The 20,613-nt window shown below is 39.7% G+C and overlaps 1 protein-coding gene across 5 annotated transcripts in view; it reads left to right on the plus strand.

Annotated features, from left to right (window-relative positions):
• The window catches only part of Hdac9 (histone deacetylase 9), an 844,224-nt gene that overhangs the window by 71,245 nt on the left and 752,366 nt on the right, over positions 1-20,613 (plus strand). For all 5 annotated transcript variants that reach the window (XM_042260715.2, XM_016002464.3, XM_042260719.2 and 2 more), the window contains exon 2: positions 1,033-1,149. In XM_042260715.2, coding sequence (XP_042116649.2) covers positions 1,128-1,149 — 22 coding nt within the window. In that variant the 5' untranslated portion in view covers positions 1,033-1,127. The remainder of the gene's footprint in view (positions 1-1,032; positions 1,150-20,613) is intronic.

Raw genomic sequence — 20,613 nt, forward strand, 5'->3', positions numbered from 1 at the left:
CTCAGTGCAGATTTCCATTTGGAGATCTTTACAGCATTAGCGGTGTTCTTCAAAGAAATATGTATTTATATCCAGCTTTATACTTCCTTGCAAAAATAGTAATAACACTTTCAAAATACTGATGGGGGAACTAGTCTCAATAAATATGCTGTGTTTTCTGAAGGCAGAGAGACCTGATTCTCAGAGCGCCAGGGTCTGCAGGTCAGGTCTGTTTTAGTAAGATGCGTACTAAGGATAGCTTCAAGTTTCTTGTTTTGTTTTTCAAGCTTGACTTTCCAGTAAATGGTTAGGGAAATGAATGTCCTTGGAATGAATAGCTTTTCCTCTAAGTGCCTAGATGTGGGAGTGCATCCAGACACAAAGCAGAAAGCCCCTTAAATTCCCTTCAAGGAGTGAGTCCATCCTGTTAGTGGTCCTCCTAGAAAGAGTGGCTCTTACTGCTTTTAGCAGGAACGTGATTGCAAAAGATTTCAAGAAGTGGAGACTGTAATGGGGATTTTTGTCACTCCTATGGTTTATGACCCATTTGTTGCTTTCTTAGGCCATTCATTTTCCCCTACCAACTGGTTCTATTTCTACCAGTAAATATTTGACAATAATAGCTAAAAATGCTATGTAGTGAGATATTTATATCCAGACCCCTACAAATTGATTTCCAGTTTCTATAGGAATAGAAACAGTCATGAAATGGCAAGTTGGAAGCCACATGAAGGGCTTTTTCACTCATAGGTTCCTTTTATTCCTGTTGCTTCATGTTCACAATATCCCTGTGCTGCAAGCAAGGTGGACATTGGCCTTTCCCCCCCTTTCAGTGCTGGGGATCAAACCTAGGGCCATATACATACTAGACACACACCACAGCACTCAAGTGTTAACCCCAGTTGCTAGACAGTTAGAGAAATGAGAGCTTGATGTGCCTCTCAAAGACCCGAGTAAGTTGTAGCTGAGCTGAGACCTACAGCCAGCTCCCTGGTTTTCATGGGACTTCATAGTCTGTGTATTACACAGTGTGATTTTCTTCTTACACTCTAGGCTTCTCCTCTGCCATCCCCACTTGGACAGCCACTGTCAGCTGAGAGCAGCCTGTGACTCTGCAACTTCAGCCATCAGCCCTGCTGATACCCACAATGAGCTCTCCGGTGCAGCCAGGTCAGTCCCGATGCTTTGTGAACTGAGATTGCTTTGTGTTGCTTTGAATCAGGCAGCTAGCTGAAATCATCAAGGAACATTTTTTTTCTTTATTAAGATTAAATAATAACATAATACATTTTGGGTCTTACATTCTAGAGTGAATTCTCTATTAACCCAGTCTACGTTCTGAGCAATTTCATTTGCATTGTTGTCTGAGCACTGGCCATTGATTCATCTGTTTCTAAAAGAATGTTCAGATTAAATTTTCTGTAGTTATAAATGTTAAATATGATGCAAGAATTTAATTCATACCTGCGGTTTTTCTATTTGCTTTTAAGTTATGCTGTGAGATGTGGGAGTCAGTGTATGTGTTGACTCCACCTCCATCTCTTAGACACACAGGAAGGATATTTTACTCCCCACCCTTGGTTACTCCTTGTCCTGTTTCCTATATACATATTTAATACTAATCTCACTTCCAGTGAAAAGTGATATGTGTGGCTCAAGTACTGTTATCAGGGCAGGCCACACCCATTCCACCAGGAACAGGGAGTTGCTTTTAGAGCAAATATGATCCAAGTTTTGAGAGGATGGAGTAGGGTCAACTACCAGATGTTAGTCACATAGACTGTAAAAGAATTTCTGCTTTAGAGTTACAGGAGTATTTATCTCCGTGTGTTCTGTGGCATGGCGATATATTTGACTTACTCCATTCTCTCGGTCAAAGCCAAAGTAATATTACATCCAGAGTTGATCAAGGGGAGCCTGTTGCCAATGCTTCCGGCCTCTGGGGTGCTGCACCAGGATGAACCGCTCGCTCTCAAGTCCCCATCTCATCAGCCATTCTCTACTCCCGTGGGCTCTCGACTGGGAATTATGGGGAACTCTAACTTGATTGTGAAGGGGGCAGTGAAGGCACTCCAGAGTTTTGATCACAACTGTGTTTATAATAGGGGTTGTGTCATCTAGTTTGTTTAAACAAGCCTTATACACATTTAAAAAAATTAATACATTTTGTGGGGGGGGGGGACAAGAATTGGTTTTTCCAAGTTCCCTTTGGCAAGGATGCTGCATTCAGGCCAAGCCTTGGAATTGCAGGTCTCAGTTTTTGTTCTTTCTCCTCTCTCTTCTTCATCCCCATAGAGCCTGATAAAGTGTGTTCTGTGAACTGTGTTGTTCACTACAGTTACAGGCTAGCATTATTACCATTTCTATTGAGATGAACTTAAAATAATACCTTTATTATCTATGTCACATTTGAATATATGGGTATTTATTTTAATTTAAATTTAATATTTCAAAATTACATAGTTTACAAAAGATATTTAATTTAGAGCCTCCATGGTGAAATATACCTTTTCTCATGGTAATATTTGGCAATTAGCGTAAACATACCCTGCTCCACAGAATATTGATCTTATGATATTGATATTATAGTATGAAAATATCCTTTGAGGCCGCTATTTTAATGCAAAAATTCTTGCCAGTTATGGCAATTGTTCAATTAGAGAAGTGAAAAAGAAATCGATAAACAAGAAGCCATGAAGGGAGCTCATTTGATCTTAGGTCCACTAATATTTTCTTGTATATTCTTTTTTAACATATATGTAGTTCTGCTTGACATTATACAAAGATCCTGATTAACTGTAGAACCAGTCATATATCATTGGTGAGATAAAAATGAAATCATTTCAATCAGAAAATGTTTTTCTTACATTTTTCTTTCAAACTCCAAACAGAATTGCATTGGACTTAGGCAATCATCATCCATTTATTTTGTTCTCTTCCATAAACAGCTCTCAGGGCTGTTCAAAGACAGAAAAGACACACTTACTCCAGTGCTTCCAAAAATTCTTTAATAGTCTTGAGATTATTTATGTTTGTTTTGAAAACTGGTCCTGTAGTAGCGTGAATTCTTATTTTCCCCACGCATAGACACTAGTCTCAAAACATTTTTCTATCCATACTCAAATACAGTTGATATCAAGGAAAATGATTACTGTCTTGATCATGTATTCAGTCAAACAATAAGTACTGATTTTTTGTATATAGCATTTGTTGGTTTTTATTTTAATCTTGCTACCCCAATAATGTTCAAAGTTAGAATTTTGGGGATTCTTTTGGGCGCTGGGGAGTATGGAGGGAAGTCTGTCTCTGCTGTGTTCAGCTGATGGCTGCAATTGCAATATCTGTCCATCCACTCACCACTTCCTGAGTGCCTACCTTTTGCTACATAGTATGTTACCTATCAGGGACACAGCTCACTAACACACACATTCTGTCTATGGATAAAACTCTTGGAGGGAGAGACAGGAACAGTAAAGTCTTGGCCCACTCAGTGCCATAAGTATTTTAGTGTAAGACTATAAACCTATTTCTTCTGGACAGCAGTCTAGATTTTGTGTCTTTTATAAGGATGGCCAAATTTCAAAGGGAAGAAATTAAAGGCTCAGATAACTTTGTATTCGCTAAACAACAGATAGAAGAAATCATGTAGGCCTGTGTTCAAAATGCAGATTCCTAGGCTTGTGTCCTCCAAAGAGCTTTACAGTATAACCCTAGAGGACTAAGGGTTAGATGCAGGGCATTGCCAAGTGCAAGGTTCTCACTCTTAATTTGTCTAAAAACACTAGGATTTCTCATCTGACAGCATTGCAAAGAAAGTACATCTTTAAATTGTACCTTGTGTAAGTTTCTTTTGTTACTAACGTTACAATTCAGCAGTTTCTCTCTCTGATGGTAATTGGATGAAACAGCTAGTGCGTGAAGACCTAGAGGAGGTATGTTCTGTGAGGAAACCCCAGCCCTACAGGTCTCTGCTCTCTGGGCCATCCCAGTTTTACGAGGTGAGAGATGGGTCAAAAAGACACTTACAGAATCCATTTGTTTTTTTTCTTCAAGAGCAGTTCAAACCTGTATTACCACACAACAGATTTTTAGTACATACCCAAGAATTCAGAAAATGTGTTTGAGCTAGAATTGTTTAAAGAATAAAATAATTGGGTACATCAACCCTAAAATGATCTTGGCATGATCTTTAATTTTGACAAACATAATTTTAATGTTGTAATTTTCTAGAAAATGCATCCATGCAATTTTCTAAGCACAGAGCCGATGTATAATGACATCTCTAGAACTGTGAAAAACTGTGACTTTGGGGCTTCTCAGTAGCTTTTTAAAGTACTATGGCCATAGCTCTCCTTACCAATCAGTTCATAGAGTTTGTTATATGACCATATTTCATTCTCCCTTCCTCATCATTATGGAAATACTCACAACAACTATTCTACCTGCAACAAGTGAGAGAACAAGCTTATTTATTCAAGTAAAAGCTACACAAAAGCCTGTCTTCTGTTCATCTTCTCATATTCTATTCATTTATTCATTGGCAAATCTTGGGCAAAAATTAGTTCAGGAAATTCCCTTCGTGTCTCTATTTTGCTCAACAGCTGCATTCCCTTATAGAAATGTAGAATAGATTTAACTAATGATCAAAAAGTTCTTTGAAATATAAATTGTTATGGAAATGCTAAGTAGCATAAACAATTCGAGGGCAAGCATTAATAAAAGCTTCGCTGCAAGCGTTTTTAAAAGAAACTAATAAAGGCTTCGCGGTTCAATTAATACAGCACAAGACTGAGTTTTCTAGAAGCATATGGGACCCAGAAGGCCTGCCCCTGTTTTGAAAATTTACGAACTCTTTAATGATTCACCACTTTCACTCCAGCGCATCACCCACTGTGGGGCCGTTTAGTCATTAAGTAGGAAGCTAAAACCAGGACAAAGCTGCAAACAAATATCATAATGTCCAAGTGAGTATTTTTTTCTCCAGTTTTTTCCCAATATGTTACCATAAAAATGGAAGCTAATGAAATAGAATCACAGCACAAATCAAGTAGGTTATACTTCCCTAGATGCACACAAAACCTGCTTGTAGTGAGATGCCGGTCAGATCCCATTACATGAAGCACCAAGTAACTAAAACATCTTCAGGCTCTTAGCCAAATAGTATTCAAAAATATTTCAAGACAGTAAAATAGATTAGTCTGTTGACGTGTGCTGTGACAAGATTTCATCTCAGCTTGCAGTATTCATCGGAAGAACTGCTATAAATTTATTAATTATTTTGGATTATATTTCTTCAACTTAACTGATGAGCGATTTGTTGTTTTTCTAAGTCAAAATTTCTTAAATTGAAGTTTAAGTTTGAAGCAAACATTTTGTTCATTTTCCAGTTCCCAAGAGATTGTCCTTTAGTAGAGAGACACATTTCTTCTGTAGCGTGTCCAGTGAGACACATGCCTTTCTCTAGACTGTTCAAGGAGACATGACTTTCTCTACACTATTCCATGTAAATGTATTTGAACATTTATTCTCAGTTTTACCAGTCACAGTTCACATGTGTGGGGTAGTTCACAGTTTAGACATTGCTCATTGTCTTGACTGTTATAACACTACAAACAAACCTTGCAATGTGGCTCAAAGAGAGGGCAAGGTTACTTCTTTGTCATATGAAGTCTAGAAATGCTTTATTACTGAGTGGTGGGTGTCCTTTCTAGTTGTTGTCCAAGGCCGAGTGCAGCTCTGGTTCCTTGTTCTTCTTAACAGATGGTTTCAAGATGCTGTGCACTTTACTGTGTAGATGATGTAAGGGAAATGGAAGAGGTGAATGTCTTGCCTTAACAGGCTCTGTGCTTCTGTTCACATACCATTGAGTATAATTTATTCCCCTGGCATACCTAACTACAAAAGAGTCTGAGAAATGAGTAGTATAGCTGTACCCTTATAAGAAGGGAATGGATGTGGTAAAGAGCCAGCTCATCTCTCCTCTATGTGTCTTGAAAATGTATGATGCTTATGAGTGGGAATAAGGTATCACAAATATGTACTGTGGTGTGATGATATTTTCTTAATTAAGCCAACAATTGAAGAGGTAAGTAAGGTCCTTTTAAAGGGGCACAGACATGTTAAAGTAAGGATGAATCAATTATTACACTTTTAAATCATTGTCCAAGTAAGATTTTCTTATGAATCATGTTAACTAGACAATGCCTAATGTAGCCAACAGAAAATTTAAGTTATTAGTGGGAACTCCTCAGTAAGTAGACATTGGGCCTCTGATGTACATTTCATATGGCCTTAGTTCATATATTAATATCCTAGCAGCCTATCTGAAATTGTAGTTGCATATATGTTGAGGAAGAAGAACTTTGAACTTACTATGCATGATTTTACTGTCTGTTCTTTATTTCATATTGGAGTCCTGTTTTTGTACACCTTCATAGCTTAGATTGCTAGCTTAAAAATCCAGGCCAAATATACAGTGGTCAATGTTTTACATTAATTTTTCCAAGAACACAATTATAAAGCAGTGCTTGACTAGGTATTATCTAAAGCTTCATGAGTTAAACTTTGGTACTTATGCAAAATATACATGGGCAGCCTTTTGTTAGCAGCATTATATGGACATTTATATGGTTTCCCCCCTTCTATATTGCCTAGTGCTGGCCTTTAAGGCACCCCAAACACCCCTCCTGTCTTCCTCCTTTCCACCCCCCCACTCTTAAAAAAGTGTAGTAATTTTAAGGGAATACAAAGGGGATATAAGGTAGCCCAAACTTTTACTAATAACCTCCAATGCTTTTCTTTCTACAGCTTCCTGTGTGTACTCAATTTTTATATTGTTTTTGGTTTGTGTATATGAATCAGTGAATAGAAGTCTTTTCCATTCATGATTAACTGTGTCTTCATTTATTACTAGGAAGCTAAGATCTCTAATAATAAATGGTTTGTAAGCTAGTAAACTCTGAGGAAGCCCAACGTTTTCTATTAGGAGCAAAATCCACGTGCCTGTTTAAACCTCCATTTGCTTTGCCTCATTTTCTGGGAGTTGGGGAGTAGCCCTGGCTTTTCTGGGTCTTGCTCTATAGAATAGACTGTCCTTGAATTTGCAATAGATAATTTGCCTCTGTCTCCTGAGTGCAGGGTTTCCAGGCACATACCTGGCCCCAGCCTTCATTTGCAATTACATCTTATGCCCTGTTTTTCTCATTCCCTTGGTTCTTTCTGTATTTTCTGTATATATTGACAATGTTCTGAGTTCCCACTTGGTGAGGAAATGTTATGGATTTGATTGTTGTCATGTTGTCCATGAAAATTATAATCATTAAATCTTATAATGTACACTAACACTTAAGCATTGATTCATATTACTTTGGAGTTACTTTAATATTCAGACAAGTGCCTCATGGATAAAAGCTTGGTGTATTTTCCTTTAAAGTCTTACATAAGGTTCCAGGAAATGGAGAAACTATGAAATTGTTTCAAGTTGTTTTCAGGGTCACTTTGTGGCTTTTTTCCTTTTAAGGTAGATGGCTGCTTCTCAACTTTCCTTGCATAATTAACACCTAATTAGCTTTGAAGAGCACTTCCTCTTCCTATTAGTGTTGTAATTTCATTGGAAACTGCTCTGGGTTTTTTTCTAAAATCCTTATCTGCTAAGAAGAATATTCAGAGTCATTGTAGTTACTTCTTTGGTTTGTCATTGAGATTCCAGATGTATGTCCAATATGTTCACACTGCAGCAAGAGAGCTGGCCATGGCCCTGACCCTCTTGGGAGTGCTGGCACCTGCACTTGGGAGAGATGGCCCCACTCCTCACCACAAGCCAGTGAGAACTGACTCTGATGGCACTGGTGTAGGGGAGCTGGCTCCACCCTCTCACCGGAGGCAGGTGGCCCCAGTGGCCCAGACTGATCAACTCAGCAACCACCCAGGCCTACACCCGGGACTTGGGTTGACCCACCCTAACATCTGGGACCTGCTGGAATTGCTTCTTTTTTAATTTAATTTTTTGAGAACTTCATATATGAATGCATATCTACAATGTGCAATCTAGGGGCCTTTTAATGGGGCTTTTTTTTTTTTCACTGAATAAGAAGTTAAAGGAAATTCATGATCACAGAACACAGCCAAGGCTTATTCCAAGCAAAAATAACACTCCACACACACCTCCTTTCTCCCTCTCTGATTTGGTAGGGTCTATATTGCTGATTGGGCCATCTAAGTGAAAGCAGGAATCTGATTGGATGTTGAAATGGCAGTAAGTTTAAAATTCCCACTTGGGAAAGTCCATTTATGAGACAAAAGTCCAACAAAAGGGCCAGGTTTGAACAAGAATCTGCCACTTTTTGTATGAAAGTGGAAGTAGTTAAAACTCAGCGGCCTTTGCTCCTGGGCCTCCTACCCTTGACTGTGTGCCCTGGGTTAGGACCATCTCCTGTTGTTCAACATCACTCCTGCCCCCTCCTGCTCCTCCCATGTCCCTGCCCTCCTAGATTCATAACCTTTTATTTGATTATTATTATTATTGGTGTGTGTGTGTGTTTGTAGATACATGCATATTCAACTTATGAGTTCATTTAGCTTTGTTTATGTGTACATGTGTCTAGGGTTGACCATTTGTGATTTGAAAACTTATGTGAGACCTCATCCTAGGAGGAAGCCGATTCTCTGTCTCTCTCTTAGCAACCATTGATCATCTGTAACTCTTTATTTAGAGGTAGAACCTTTGTGGAATTTCCCTTGTTCATTGGGTATTATTTTATGTTAGTTTTTAATTTGACCTAATAATTCAAACTTTAAAAATTAATACAATTTTGATTATTAGTAACTATGCTTGTAGTGTGTGTGTGTGTGTGTGTGTGTGTGTGTGTGTGTGTGTGTGTGTGAGAACACGTATGTTTATAGATGCTAGAGGACAACCTCAGGTGCCATTACTCAGGTGCTGTCCAATTTTATTTCTTTTTAAGACACTTAAGTCTCTCACTGATCAGGAATTTGACTTTGTCTAGGCTGGCTGTTAGGCCAGTGAGCACTAGGGATGGATCTCTGCTTCTGCCACTCCAACACTGAGACTGCAAGCACATGCTATCATGCCTGGTCTTGTATTTTCACCATGTGTTCTAGGGATCAAACTCATGCTTACAAGACATTTATTAACTGAGCTATCTTTTGAGGACAAGTAGTAAATAGCAAAAAGTTTAAAACTGACAAATTTTCAACTTATATGAAATTTTAGATTTTATTGTTTAAAATGATGAATTTATAAGTACACAAATAATTGCAGTCTTCACAGACACTAACAAAACCTTACACTTTCTGTGCATTTCCATTAAAAATGTGCTTTTTACTTTTTGGTAGACCATGTTGTAGTATGCCAATTGATGGAGAAAGTGACCTCTTACTATGGGATATATCTAATCAAATTTGGTTTCTTTCCTGTCTGCCCTGCAAGTCCATTTTCCTGAAGATGGTGGCAAGCATCTAAAAATGAGGATCAGCAATATAGAAATATAGGATATAGATATGCTAGGATAAAAAAGTAGATTCAATAATCTACCCTTTTATCCTATCATATGAGGTGCTGTGGGATGGTTTGTGTGCTGTGAATATGTGTTGCTCTGATTGGTTGATAAATGAAAAGCTGATTGGCCAGTAGACAATCAGGATAGGTGGGGTTAACAGACAAGGAGAATTCTGGAAACAGGAAGGCGGAGTCAGGAGCAGCATGTAATGGCACACAGGTAAAGCCACAGAACATGTGACAACATATAGATTACCAGAAATGGGCTGAATTTAAGTGTAAGAGCTAGTCAGTGGTAGGCCTGAACTAATGGCCAAACAGTTTTAATTAATATAAACTTCTGTGTGTTTACTTGGGTCTGAGTGGTTACAGGATCAGATAGGACATAGAAATTTTATAAGTGGCTGTGGGACCTTGGTGCCGGGTGAGCACAGGAAAACCTTCAGCTACAGATCAGGAACAGGAGTGTGCCTCTCAGAACTGTGGGGATCCTCTTGGGTAGGCTTTGTTTGTCACACACCAGCCCTGAATGATGCAATGGTCCAGCCCCCTGTGGAGCAATATCTGCTCCCAGTAACACCACAGCCCATTAGTTGATCACAAACTCCCTGAATCCACAGGGACTTGCCCCAGTCTAAATGAGTGACTAATTCTTCAACTACAAAGGAAAACTGACGTCTTAAGGGAGTAGTGACATGTTAAGGCTAGATTGTTTATTTTACTTGTTATAACTTCAAGATCATTAAGGAAATGCCTACATCCTGTTGTGATTGTGTGTTCTTCAGCACTAAGATTTGACATTTTCTGCTTCAGCTGCCCTTGTATTTCTTGCAGTCTTCCACTCTCTACCCCTAAGTAGAAAAGTGTTCATGTTCATTGGGCCTAAAGAAACCCCCTTTCTTTGCTTTGGGTTCATTCTTTCTCTTACCTGTTTAGCTATTAATTAAAGGCTATGCAAATGTGTATTTAAGATTATTCATATAAGTCCAAGGACTTAAGTCTGAGCTCTGGAAACACCAGTCCCCTATCTGCTACTCACTAAATCTCCCTTTGTCCAGTTTCCTCATTTGGGAAATAAGTCATGAATTTTCTCCTGTGGTACATAAAAGGTATAATTGTATGAATAGTGAAGTGTCATGTTTGCTGAGGATGGCTTCATATATAGTTGTGCTTTCTCCCTCCCGAACTTTGTTCTGGACCTCCCTTTTGTGAATGTCAGGGGAAATTCCGTGTTTATAGGTCTGTCTCTGCTGAGGAGATTAGTGCCTGGTGTCACCTTCCTGGTTCCATCACAGTATTCCACTTCGTCATTGCCTCAAGATTTCCCCACCTCTGAGCAGGCGGAAGGATTCCATCCCTCCTTTTGTTATACGCCTGCTGTCCCGTGCTCAGTCCTGAGTGGCACAGTTGCCTTGATTCACCTTTTCATCGAGCTTTTATGCTTTCTGCACTCCTGGTGAGCAGCCCGTATCCACAGCATCTACTCTTTGGACGTTTGCTGTTGTTTGTTGATCATCCAGGGATTAATGAAAATATTCATCCTTAGTATCTTTCTGGATCATTTATTAGAAACTTTGGCCATTTCTATGTGTGTGTGTTTATGTGTGATAAATCAGATATGTCACTAGCATACTTTCGATCTTGTGGTCTAGATGAGGTGGTTTTCATTTCTGTGTTTATATCTGAGAACTGCAGAGCTCTGTGGATCCTAAACGTGTTTCAGCAGCATTGCAGAGGAACAGCAACACCACAGGAGCTGGACAGCCCCTCAGAGAACCAGCTTTGTCCCAACTGACTCTAGGGTATTCTTTGAGTTATGTTAGCTCTTTGAAGACCAGTTCCAACTTTTATTCATTTCCTGGGGGCTGCTGTACCAAGTTAACACTTAATTGAGATTAAAATTAGCGAAATGTATTATTTTTCCATCAAAATGAATTTCACTGGGGTGGAATGAAGGTGTCAGCAGGACTGTGGTCCCGAGGGCCTGGGCGAGCACCCATCCCTTGCCCGTTCTGCCTTCTGCTGACTGCTGTCTTCCTCAGGTTCTGGCTGTCATACTCCAGCCTTCTCCTCTGTGTGTCAGATCTCCCGCTACCTTACAAGGATACATTTCCATTTCAAGATCTTAAATCACCTATGTGAAGTCTCTTTTTTCCTGTCTTCTTGTTCATTCGGGGCAGTACTAATAGGTTCTAGCAATAAGATGAAGATATCTCTGGGTAGGAATGAGGGTCATTATTCATCAACTCCAGACCAGAAATAATTTTCAACATTATGCTACCTTTCAGTTCTGTTTAGACATTGCTGTTCTGTAGTTTTATTTCATGCCTTTCTGGTATGTGCAGACATGGTGCCAGGCTTTAGGTGAAGTTGGCTCCCTGCACTGCCGTTAGTAAAGCCCTTATGCTCTCAGCCCAATTGTCATACAGAATAAATGCTGAGAGAAAGGTAGACCAGGGCATTCTGAGCTGAACTGTTCTTTGTATGTTTCCTCTTCTGGCGTTCCAGAGCACAAACCACTCTGGGGCTCAGGGCTTGTGCATTGCTCCAGTACTTGTGGGATGTGTTCAGCGTGTAAATTGCAAAGTATTTGTAAAGGAGTGTGGTGTAGAAACGTGTCCCAGTTCCAATTCAGTTCAGTTAAAGGCATACTTGAAGTGCAAACACAGAACATAGACCTTCCCAGGCATGTTTAGTCTTAACAGTTACTATCAACCTGTCAACGGTCAGCTTCAACATCAACATTAGCCAGTTCCCGTTCACATGTGCACAGCACGGACCTTTTGTCAAAGTCCAGTGGAAGAGTCTTTTATTGTTGTAGCATTGGATGTAGATCACTTGTACTCTAACTGATGTGGAGAGCAAGCACACAGGTCCTGATGAGTGTGCAAGACAGAATGCTGGAATTTCCATGAAGACACAGAAGTGTAGAGCACTTGTACTCTAGCTGATGTGGAGAGCAAGCACACAGGTCCTGATGAGTGTGCACGACAGAATGCTGGAATTTCCATGAACACACAGAAATGACACAGTTTGGGTCCTCATAGGATCCTCATACCTAGCTCAAAGGGAATTTGGAGAGGGAAACCTCTGAAGTGCTCTTGATGGGTAGATAAGGTTTGAATAGGTGTCCATCAGGAGAGGATAGTGGGGAGAAAATCTACAGAGGTCTGGCATTGGAGATGCTGGTGAGTTGAGGCTGCAAGTGGGAATCAAGGTCCCAAATCTGGATACCGGTTTTCTCTTGACACAGCTTGTTGGTATGGAGCCATAAGAATTTGAGAACTCTAAATTAGAATCTGGCCTGCTTTGTAATTAATGAAGGTATATTTTTTCTGATGTAGGGGGTGGAATATATTTTGTTTGACAACTGATCGTCTGATAGATTTATAAACATTGGAACTATGAATATGAATACTGCATTCATTTGTATGCTAGCTTTCCATCCTGCAAGCATTAGGAACAGGCTTCAGTAAGGGGAATGAGAAGGTTTACTTAAGATGTTGATGAGGAATAGCCAGGGAATGTGACTGGATGGAAGACAGACAACAGTGGAGTGTAAGGAAGGGAACTGACAAATTCAGGATAAAATCAGCAAGGGTGAAGGACATTGACAGAGTCTTTGTTTAAGTCTTCCCAAGCCCATGGCTGCCAGTCACAGAATGCATGACACCCTGAAAAAGATTCTCAAATATTTAAATAAGCAATGAACCAGTCTCTCAATTCTGAGTTTTCCTACCTGTGCTTAAGACTATACATATTTAGTAATTACAACAGCTTGAAAGAGACAAACCTAAACATTGTCTCAGCGTCTGTTGCTTGTTTTTCTGAGCCCAGTTCCATCTCAAATCCTTGGGTCTTTCTTGGCTTCCATTTTTTCTGGCTTGCTCCATCTTTTCCACAGCATAAGAAGGGCTGGCTGTGGAGAGGTAACGTGAGCATAGGAGGTTTGCAGAGCTCGTCACTATTTTTGTCATTTTTAAACAGTTGGTGAGCTAAGATACTAAAAGACAAATAATGTAAATTGTGAAGCATCTTGACTGTTGAGTGGAGTTTTCCCACTCCAACCTGAGCATGTCTGAAAGCTCATTTCAGCCTACCATTCTAACAATGAGTAGGCCTTAGAAGACATATTATATTAACCAGGCAGGGGTTGGGGATTTAGTTCAGTGATAGAGTGTTTGCCTAGAAAGTGCAAGATCCTGGGTTTGGTTCTCAGCTCAGGAAAAGAAAATTACTGGGCAAATTAAAATGATCACCTTGCAGATATAGAAGTTATATTCTTTGTTGTTGTGATGTCTTGTTGTAACCAGGTAGGTTTTGGGGATTTGTATTGTTCTCTTGTCCCAGATTGTTCCACAATTAGACTCTATAATCACTAAAACATTTTAGGATATTGAATAAAGAGGGCTTTATAATAGCTCCATGATATTTAAATATATTAAATCATGTAGTACTGTATTTCTTGTGGTAGTTTTTTTAGAATCACAGCTTTTCTGTTTGAATTTCATAGATTTAACTATTATGAAATTAGCACCATACCTACATTTTTAAAAGAGACCGTGGCGCTAGCTCTGCTTTGCGTCTTGTCTATGTTGTTTGTCTAGTACTGCAGTGAGTCACTATCCATGATGTGGTCTTCCTACATACTCCATCCCACCTAACTTTATTGGGAAGATCAATGAGTGGGGATCTTAGAAAAGTGTCTGATGAAAACCAAAGGAAGTCAAACTACCTAGTAATGAAAAGCTTTCAGAGTGAGTCATTTTATGGTGAAAGTATGGGCATCAATCCACCATGGGTAAAAAGCCTAACATTTATTTGAATGACATTGGAGAAGTTGGTGGTTTCTCAGCTTGAACTGTGCAGGAAGCCAGTTGGAGAAACAGGAGTGGTGGGAGGTGGGTGGTCATGGGGAGGACACAGACCCTGAAGCAGGTCTTCCATCTCTGTGTCCCTGATGCCACTTGACTGTTGTTGATGCCATGTTGATGATCATTGTCCCCAGTGCTGCAGACCACTGTTAAAGAGAGTACCAAGAAAGCACAAAAGAGCAGCTAGAGTAAAAAACAAGAACAAACAAATAAAAAACAAAGAATCCTGGTATCTGGGAAATAACACACCCCTTTCTGATGGAAATGGACTTCTCTGATGGTTTATGAAAACCACACTCTTAAGTTCTGTTTTGGAAGGGGACAAATTAACCTCAGATATTAGTTGTTACAAGTTGTTTAAAGCCTTTCTGTATCTCTGAACTCACTCATTTTCTTATGTTATTGACTTTCAACCATGGCCTAGTTTCCCTCCAGTGTTACTCTAATTTCTCAATTAGAACTGTACATTAATTTACAAATGAATAATTTAAAGTCAGTAGAACAAATGTGACACTTGTCTAAATAAAAAATTCAGTGACTCTGGGTGTGTGTTTTCTCCATAAGGAACCACATAACTGGTACAAATGAGATGCATTCCTTTTTGCAAAATGCCTTGTTCCTTCTGAACCAACTACTTCTGTAGATGCTAGCAAAGAACAGGAGGACTGGAGTGCTGGCCACTGGCACCTGCCTGGTGACAAGAGGGTCACTCTGATTATAATCAGGTTTTGAAGAAGCGGCATTATTCTTGGGATTTTCCCAAACCACAAGCCCTATTATTCACATCCACTTTTTAAAAAAATCACTTGGAGTAGAAGCAAAAGAGGGGAAAGAGATGGGTGAATTAGGCTGAGGAGTGGTGCCTCTGGACAGCTCAGCAGACTTGCTTCAAAGACCTTAAGTTCTAGGCCTTGCCATTCATGCCTAAAGCTCATTCAACTTTTCTGAATCTAGGTTTTCTTATCTTTAAATTGGAAATGATAATGTAGCAACTGATTTCCTTACCTCAAGTATCTGATTAGGAAATGAATAAAATAATACACTGTAACATATTAAGTGTAATTGTTTTTGTTTTTACAAGGTATTATTAATAATTCAGACTTCTGTTTTCCTAGAGAGTTGACTTTATCCCATTTACATTCACAGTAGAAAACTCAAGGGCCTTTTACTTTCTTCTTTCTTTGAACATCATAGATATTTTCTTAGCCACTGTGCCAAAACAATGGCACCAAATTCTACTCCTTTTCACAGTGGCTCTCAAGTAGTCTTGTCTCCTCCATTCAGTGTTATGTGTAGTGTTGTATGTTCAGTATCATTCTTCCTCCCAAATTGTTTGTAGCTTCTTAGGATCTACCGTAATTACCAGTACTGATGACATCTTACGGTGTCCAGGGCATTGGGAAAATCACATTCCCAGCTTTCTCAGCAATGTGCTGCTTCCCACATACAGTCAGTGCTTCTCAGGCTTCTCACTACCAAGTTCCTATGTCCCACCTGAAGATGCTTAGCCTGAATCACCGGTGGTTTACAGGGACTTGTGGAGCATGATGCGCCCAGTGATCCTCCAGAATGCTCTGAACACAAGTCCACCACATGTGGAAGATGCCAGAGCAACCTGACATGGTATTTAGTTGTAGTCATTTTTCTCTGGCCACCATTTCTCACGTTACTATCAAACAAGCGCCCAAACTTAATGACCCATGAAGTGAGTGCTTCAGAAAAGTGGTTGTTTCTCATTTGCCAGAGTAAGAGAGATTTTTATGTGGGTATAATATGACACATATAGTGGTATTAAGGTATGAATAAATATTTGAGCAACATGTGAATTGCCTGATTTTGAAATGATCCATGTAGATAAATAGATAAGACATGTGATTATATATAATTACGTATGCAGATATATTTAAGTGATATGTATATAAATATGTGTATACGGCTTTCCTTTGTCCTAAATTATATAAGCTGGCTTACAAAAGGCCCCCAATATTGTGAGATAAAAGGCATTAGTGACATAAAACAAGAGAAAAATTATAACTAGAAAATCAAGATGGAGTGGGAGAATTTTGTGTAATTTTTTTTACCTTTAAAAAAGCTGTGCCTAAAAATGAAGGTCATCGTTCTCCTCATTTTCTTTTATCCTTCCTAATTTTTACTATTAACAAGTAAAATTGCTGCTTTTAAATCACTGGTATAATCCTACTACATGTGTCCATGTGTTTTTCTCTGTAGGAATTTCTGTTCCCCTCAAATCCCTTTCAAAAATAGTATTTTTATGAAATGAGAGTGTTAACATTTGAAATATTCATACATAATTGTTTTGTTTTTAAAATCAGGTTATTTAATCCTTTGTCTTTTACACAAATTATGGTTGGAAGCATATATAGGTAGTTGTTCAATATGAAAGTGTGGAAGTAATTTTAAATCCCTAAAATAAATTTTTTTGAGACAAAATTTCTCTGTGTAGTCCTGGCTGTCCTGGAACTCACTCTGTAGACCATTCTGGCCTCAAACTCACAGAGATCTGCCTGCCTCCCTCCTGAGAGCTGGGATTAAAGGTGTGCGCCACCTTTTAACCATGTATTTTGAATGTGAGCAACTAATGAGAATATTAATTCCTTCCTTCATCTATCCACACATCTACCCGCCTGTCAATCAACAACATGTTGATTAAATGCTTTGCATATGTTGTACAAGAGTAGATGCCTGCTCTTAGCTTTGGCTGAAGCCTTGGCTCTCACAGACAGAACTGACCACGTCATAGCAGAAAGTTGAATGACATTGTGTTGCCATCCTAGGTTGATTTACCTTAACAGTATGAGACTTGGATATTTTCACATGAATACACCACTTTGAACACAGCATTTTAAATTCTGTACGTGTTATGAAATACTTTTAAACAATCTCAGTCCTGTTGTATTGGACTGTGAGATCAGCGGCTCCACTGCCTCTTGACTGGTTTGATGGTTTGTTTTTGTCAACTTGAATCCAGACTCATCTAGGGAGAGACTCAGCAGTGAATTTCCTGGGTTGGCCTGGTCTCTGGACACGCCTCCATTGACTGATTTCTCTCTGCTTTGGTGTGGATGTGATATGACTAGCTGTTTCCAGTTCAAGCCAGCTTGGCCTCCTCACAAAGATGTGCTGTAGCCTGGAATTAGAGCTAAAACAAGCCCTTTCTCTCCTAAGCTGTCTTCATTAAAGTATTTTGTCACAGGGACTAGAAAGGAAAGTTAGTTAGAATTTCTATTGCTGTGAAGAAACACCAAGACCATAGCAACTCTTATGAAGGAAAAACATTTAATTGGGGTAGATTACCTTTTCAGAGGTTTTGTCGATTAATAACATGGTGTGACATGGTGGCGTGCAGGCAGACATGGAGCTGGAGAAGCGGCCGAGTGTCCTACATCTTGGTTTGTAGGCAACAGACAGTGGTCTGCATGTCACACTGAGGGAAGCTTGAGCAAAAGAGACCTCAAAGCCTGCCCCACAGTGACACACTTCCTCCAACAAGGCCACACCTCCTAACAGCGCCACTTCCTTGGGGCCATTTTCTTGCAAACCACCACAGAAACCAAGACAGCTGGCTTCGTTTTCCCAGCACACAGGCGCTGGCCATCTTTCATGAAGGCAAGTTGTGTGTTGCAGCTGGTCTTGGAAAGGCTCTGTTTTGATAGTCCAAGAACAGATAGACCAAGAGAGAGGCCTTGGTCACAGATATCGTGTCCTTCAAGGCTACATAGATGTGAGTCTCCCTCAGTCCGTCTTTGTCACTGTTATCCGATCTAGGGCAGCTTGCGGTCTTTTCCCATTGTGACACATGGATATTTTATCTTTTAGATCTCAGCCATTGTTAAAAGCCTTCTTCTCTTTCACATTGGTGTGTATTTTCCAGTGAAACTGAGAGAAAATGTATTTTGAATTATACTTATAAAGCTAGCTGGCGGTTCCTTTATGTGTTAAGTTTCTTTTCTAAACTTAGTACCAGTACCTCAGGTGAAGACTGTCATTTCATCCTGGTTCCCAGTATCTAGTGTACTGTGCTGTGTAGGGCTCACTAAGTAGCCACTGACTTTAGGATGTGCTAAGACCAGTCAGTCTTCTGTTCATTTTCATCTCTAGCCTCTATTTATAGCTCTCTCGTCCCATACACAGAACTTTATCATGATTTTTACAAATAGGCAAACAGTAAACTCAGACAAAACACAAACAAAACAAAGCAAAACACCCCCCACCCCACCCCACCCACACACAGAGAAGGCTCATAGGGAAAATAGTGCAATATGGCTTTCACTATGAGTCTGATTATGAAACAGAGAAGGAACTAAATTGTAGGCCTGTCATTTCTGACCTGTGTGGGTGAAGGAAAGCTACGTGACAAGTTAAATGTACTTATCAAATCATCATTGCAGACCTGGCAAACACTGGGAGGAATTATGTAATAAAAACATGTTGATTTTTCTCACGAGTGTTATCACCCACATAGCATCATGTAGCTGTGCTTACACTGTTGTTAGATTCCTGAAAGAGTGACTTCAGACAGCTCCACAGAACTCTCTGTGAATATCGTTCTTTATCTCATGTAACCCCTCATGACAGAAAGTGAGAGAAGCCACCACAGTCAGCTGGTGATGGAAGAGAACACCATGGCGCTTGCTTCCCTCTAGAACTACGAGTTGAAAAATTAAAAACAAAAATATGTCTTGCCAAGGTTATAAATTACACAGAACGCTTTGATTATGGGATTGCAATGGCCTAAAGTTCTGACATTTGTATCTCTTAGATCTTTTGATTTGAAGTGTTTTTAGCATTTAAAACTTTGAAGGTTTACCTATCATGTTATAGAATGAGGTGATTAAAACATTTGAATAATGTAAGTACACATGGAAATTTTTTATCAAGTAAAGTTTGAAGTTTCGAGTTAGGGTTTTAGGAACTGCTGCCAGGCCTACACGATGTCATCAGCATGGTGTGGAAAGACTGTATTGCATTTATGGGGTAGTGTGGTATGTGGTTTTGGAGCTGTGATAGGAAGAAGTGAGCAAAGACCTTCACCAAAATGTGATGGATCACCAAAGAAAACAGTTGTGATCAGAAAGAACTGCTTAGCTGAAAAAACAGTGATTTTGGCCAGTACTTCTGCACAGCCTTGAAGATGAGGTGGGTGTGCCAAAGCAGAGGGTAGGAGATTAAAGAGGAGTGGTGGTGCAGGCCTTTAATCCCAGCACTCGGGAGGCAGCGGCAGGTGGATCTCTGTGAGTTCGAGGCCAGCCTGGGCTACAAAGTGAGTTATAAGACAGCCAGGGCTACACAGAGAAACCCTGTCTCAAAAAAAAAAAAAAAAACCCAACCCCCCCAAAAGACTATTAAGAGTGACAATACTGGTTTTATTTCTTCATTTCTTCATTTGTTTATATTCTGTGTATGAGTGTTTTGCTTGGGTACCGTGTGTGTGTCTTGCACCATGTGTGTGCAGTGCCTGTAGATGCCAGGAGGGTGTCTGATCTCCTGGAACTTGTTACAATTACCTGTTACAGATAGTTCTTAGCTTCTGTGTGTGTGCTGGAAATCGAACCTGGTTCCTATGGGAGAATGGTGGGTTCCCCAGAGCCATATCTCCAGCCCAGAAAATCTGTAGCTCAGATTTTCTCTTGTGACCCTCCACCTCTGCCTCTTTATCATACCCTTCCCTTCCAGTGCGCACCACAACTGGCTACTTGAAAGCCTTTTTTTTTTTTTTTTTTTTTTTTTAAACAGAGCAAGTATTTGAAAGGGAGAATTACAACTTGTTTGAAGTGTCTTTCACTTAATTAAAATCTGGACTTATGTCATATGTTGCCAATATTTAATACTCTTCTGCCTTGCTCTTAGATAACTGAGAAAGATGCAAATGCACTTTGATGTGGGTAAATAAAATTCCTTCACTAGGTACTTAATTTTCTTTTTGCAAGACACTTGAACCCACCTTTATTGTAAAATTCAGCAGTAACATGCACCCTAGGAAAGGAATTTCTATGCCCCATTGACAGACAGAGAGCTGGAGAGTCTGTGGTGTGAGGAGGAAGGGCAGGCAAATGTGAAGGAGCTGGGTCATTTCACTCAGAAGGGCTGTGAAAAGCCGTCCGGGCAGCAGTGTTTGGGAGGGTGGCAAGCTTTAGACTGCTTCTAGGTTAAATGGTTTATTTTAATGAGCGTGTCCAGTGTTTTGTAAGGTGCATGCCATAAACTATTTGTGGGACATGAAAT

The sequence above is a fragment of the Peromyscus maniculatus genome, chromosome 14 (genome assembly GCF_049852395.1).
Source record: "Peromyscus maniculatus bairdii isolate BWxNUB_F1_BW_parent chromosome 14, HU_Pman_BW_mat_3.1, whole genome shotgun sequence".
Lineage (NCBI taxonomy): Eukaryota > Metazoa > Chordata > Mammalia > Rodentia > Cricetidae > Peromyscus > Peromyscus maniculatus.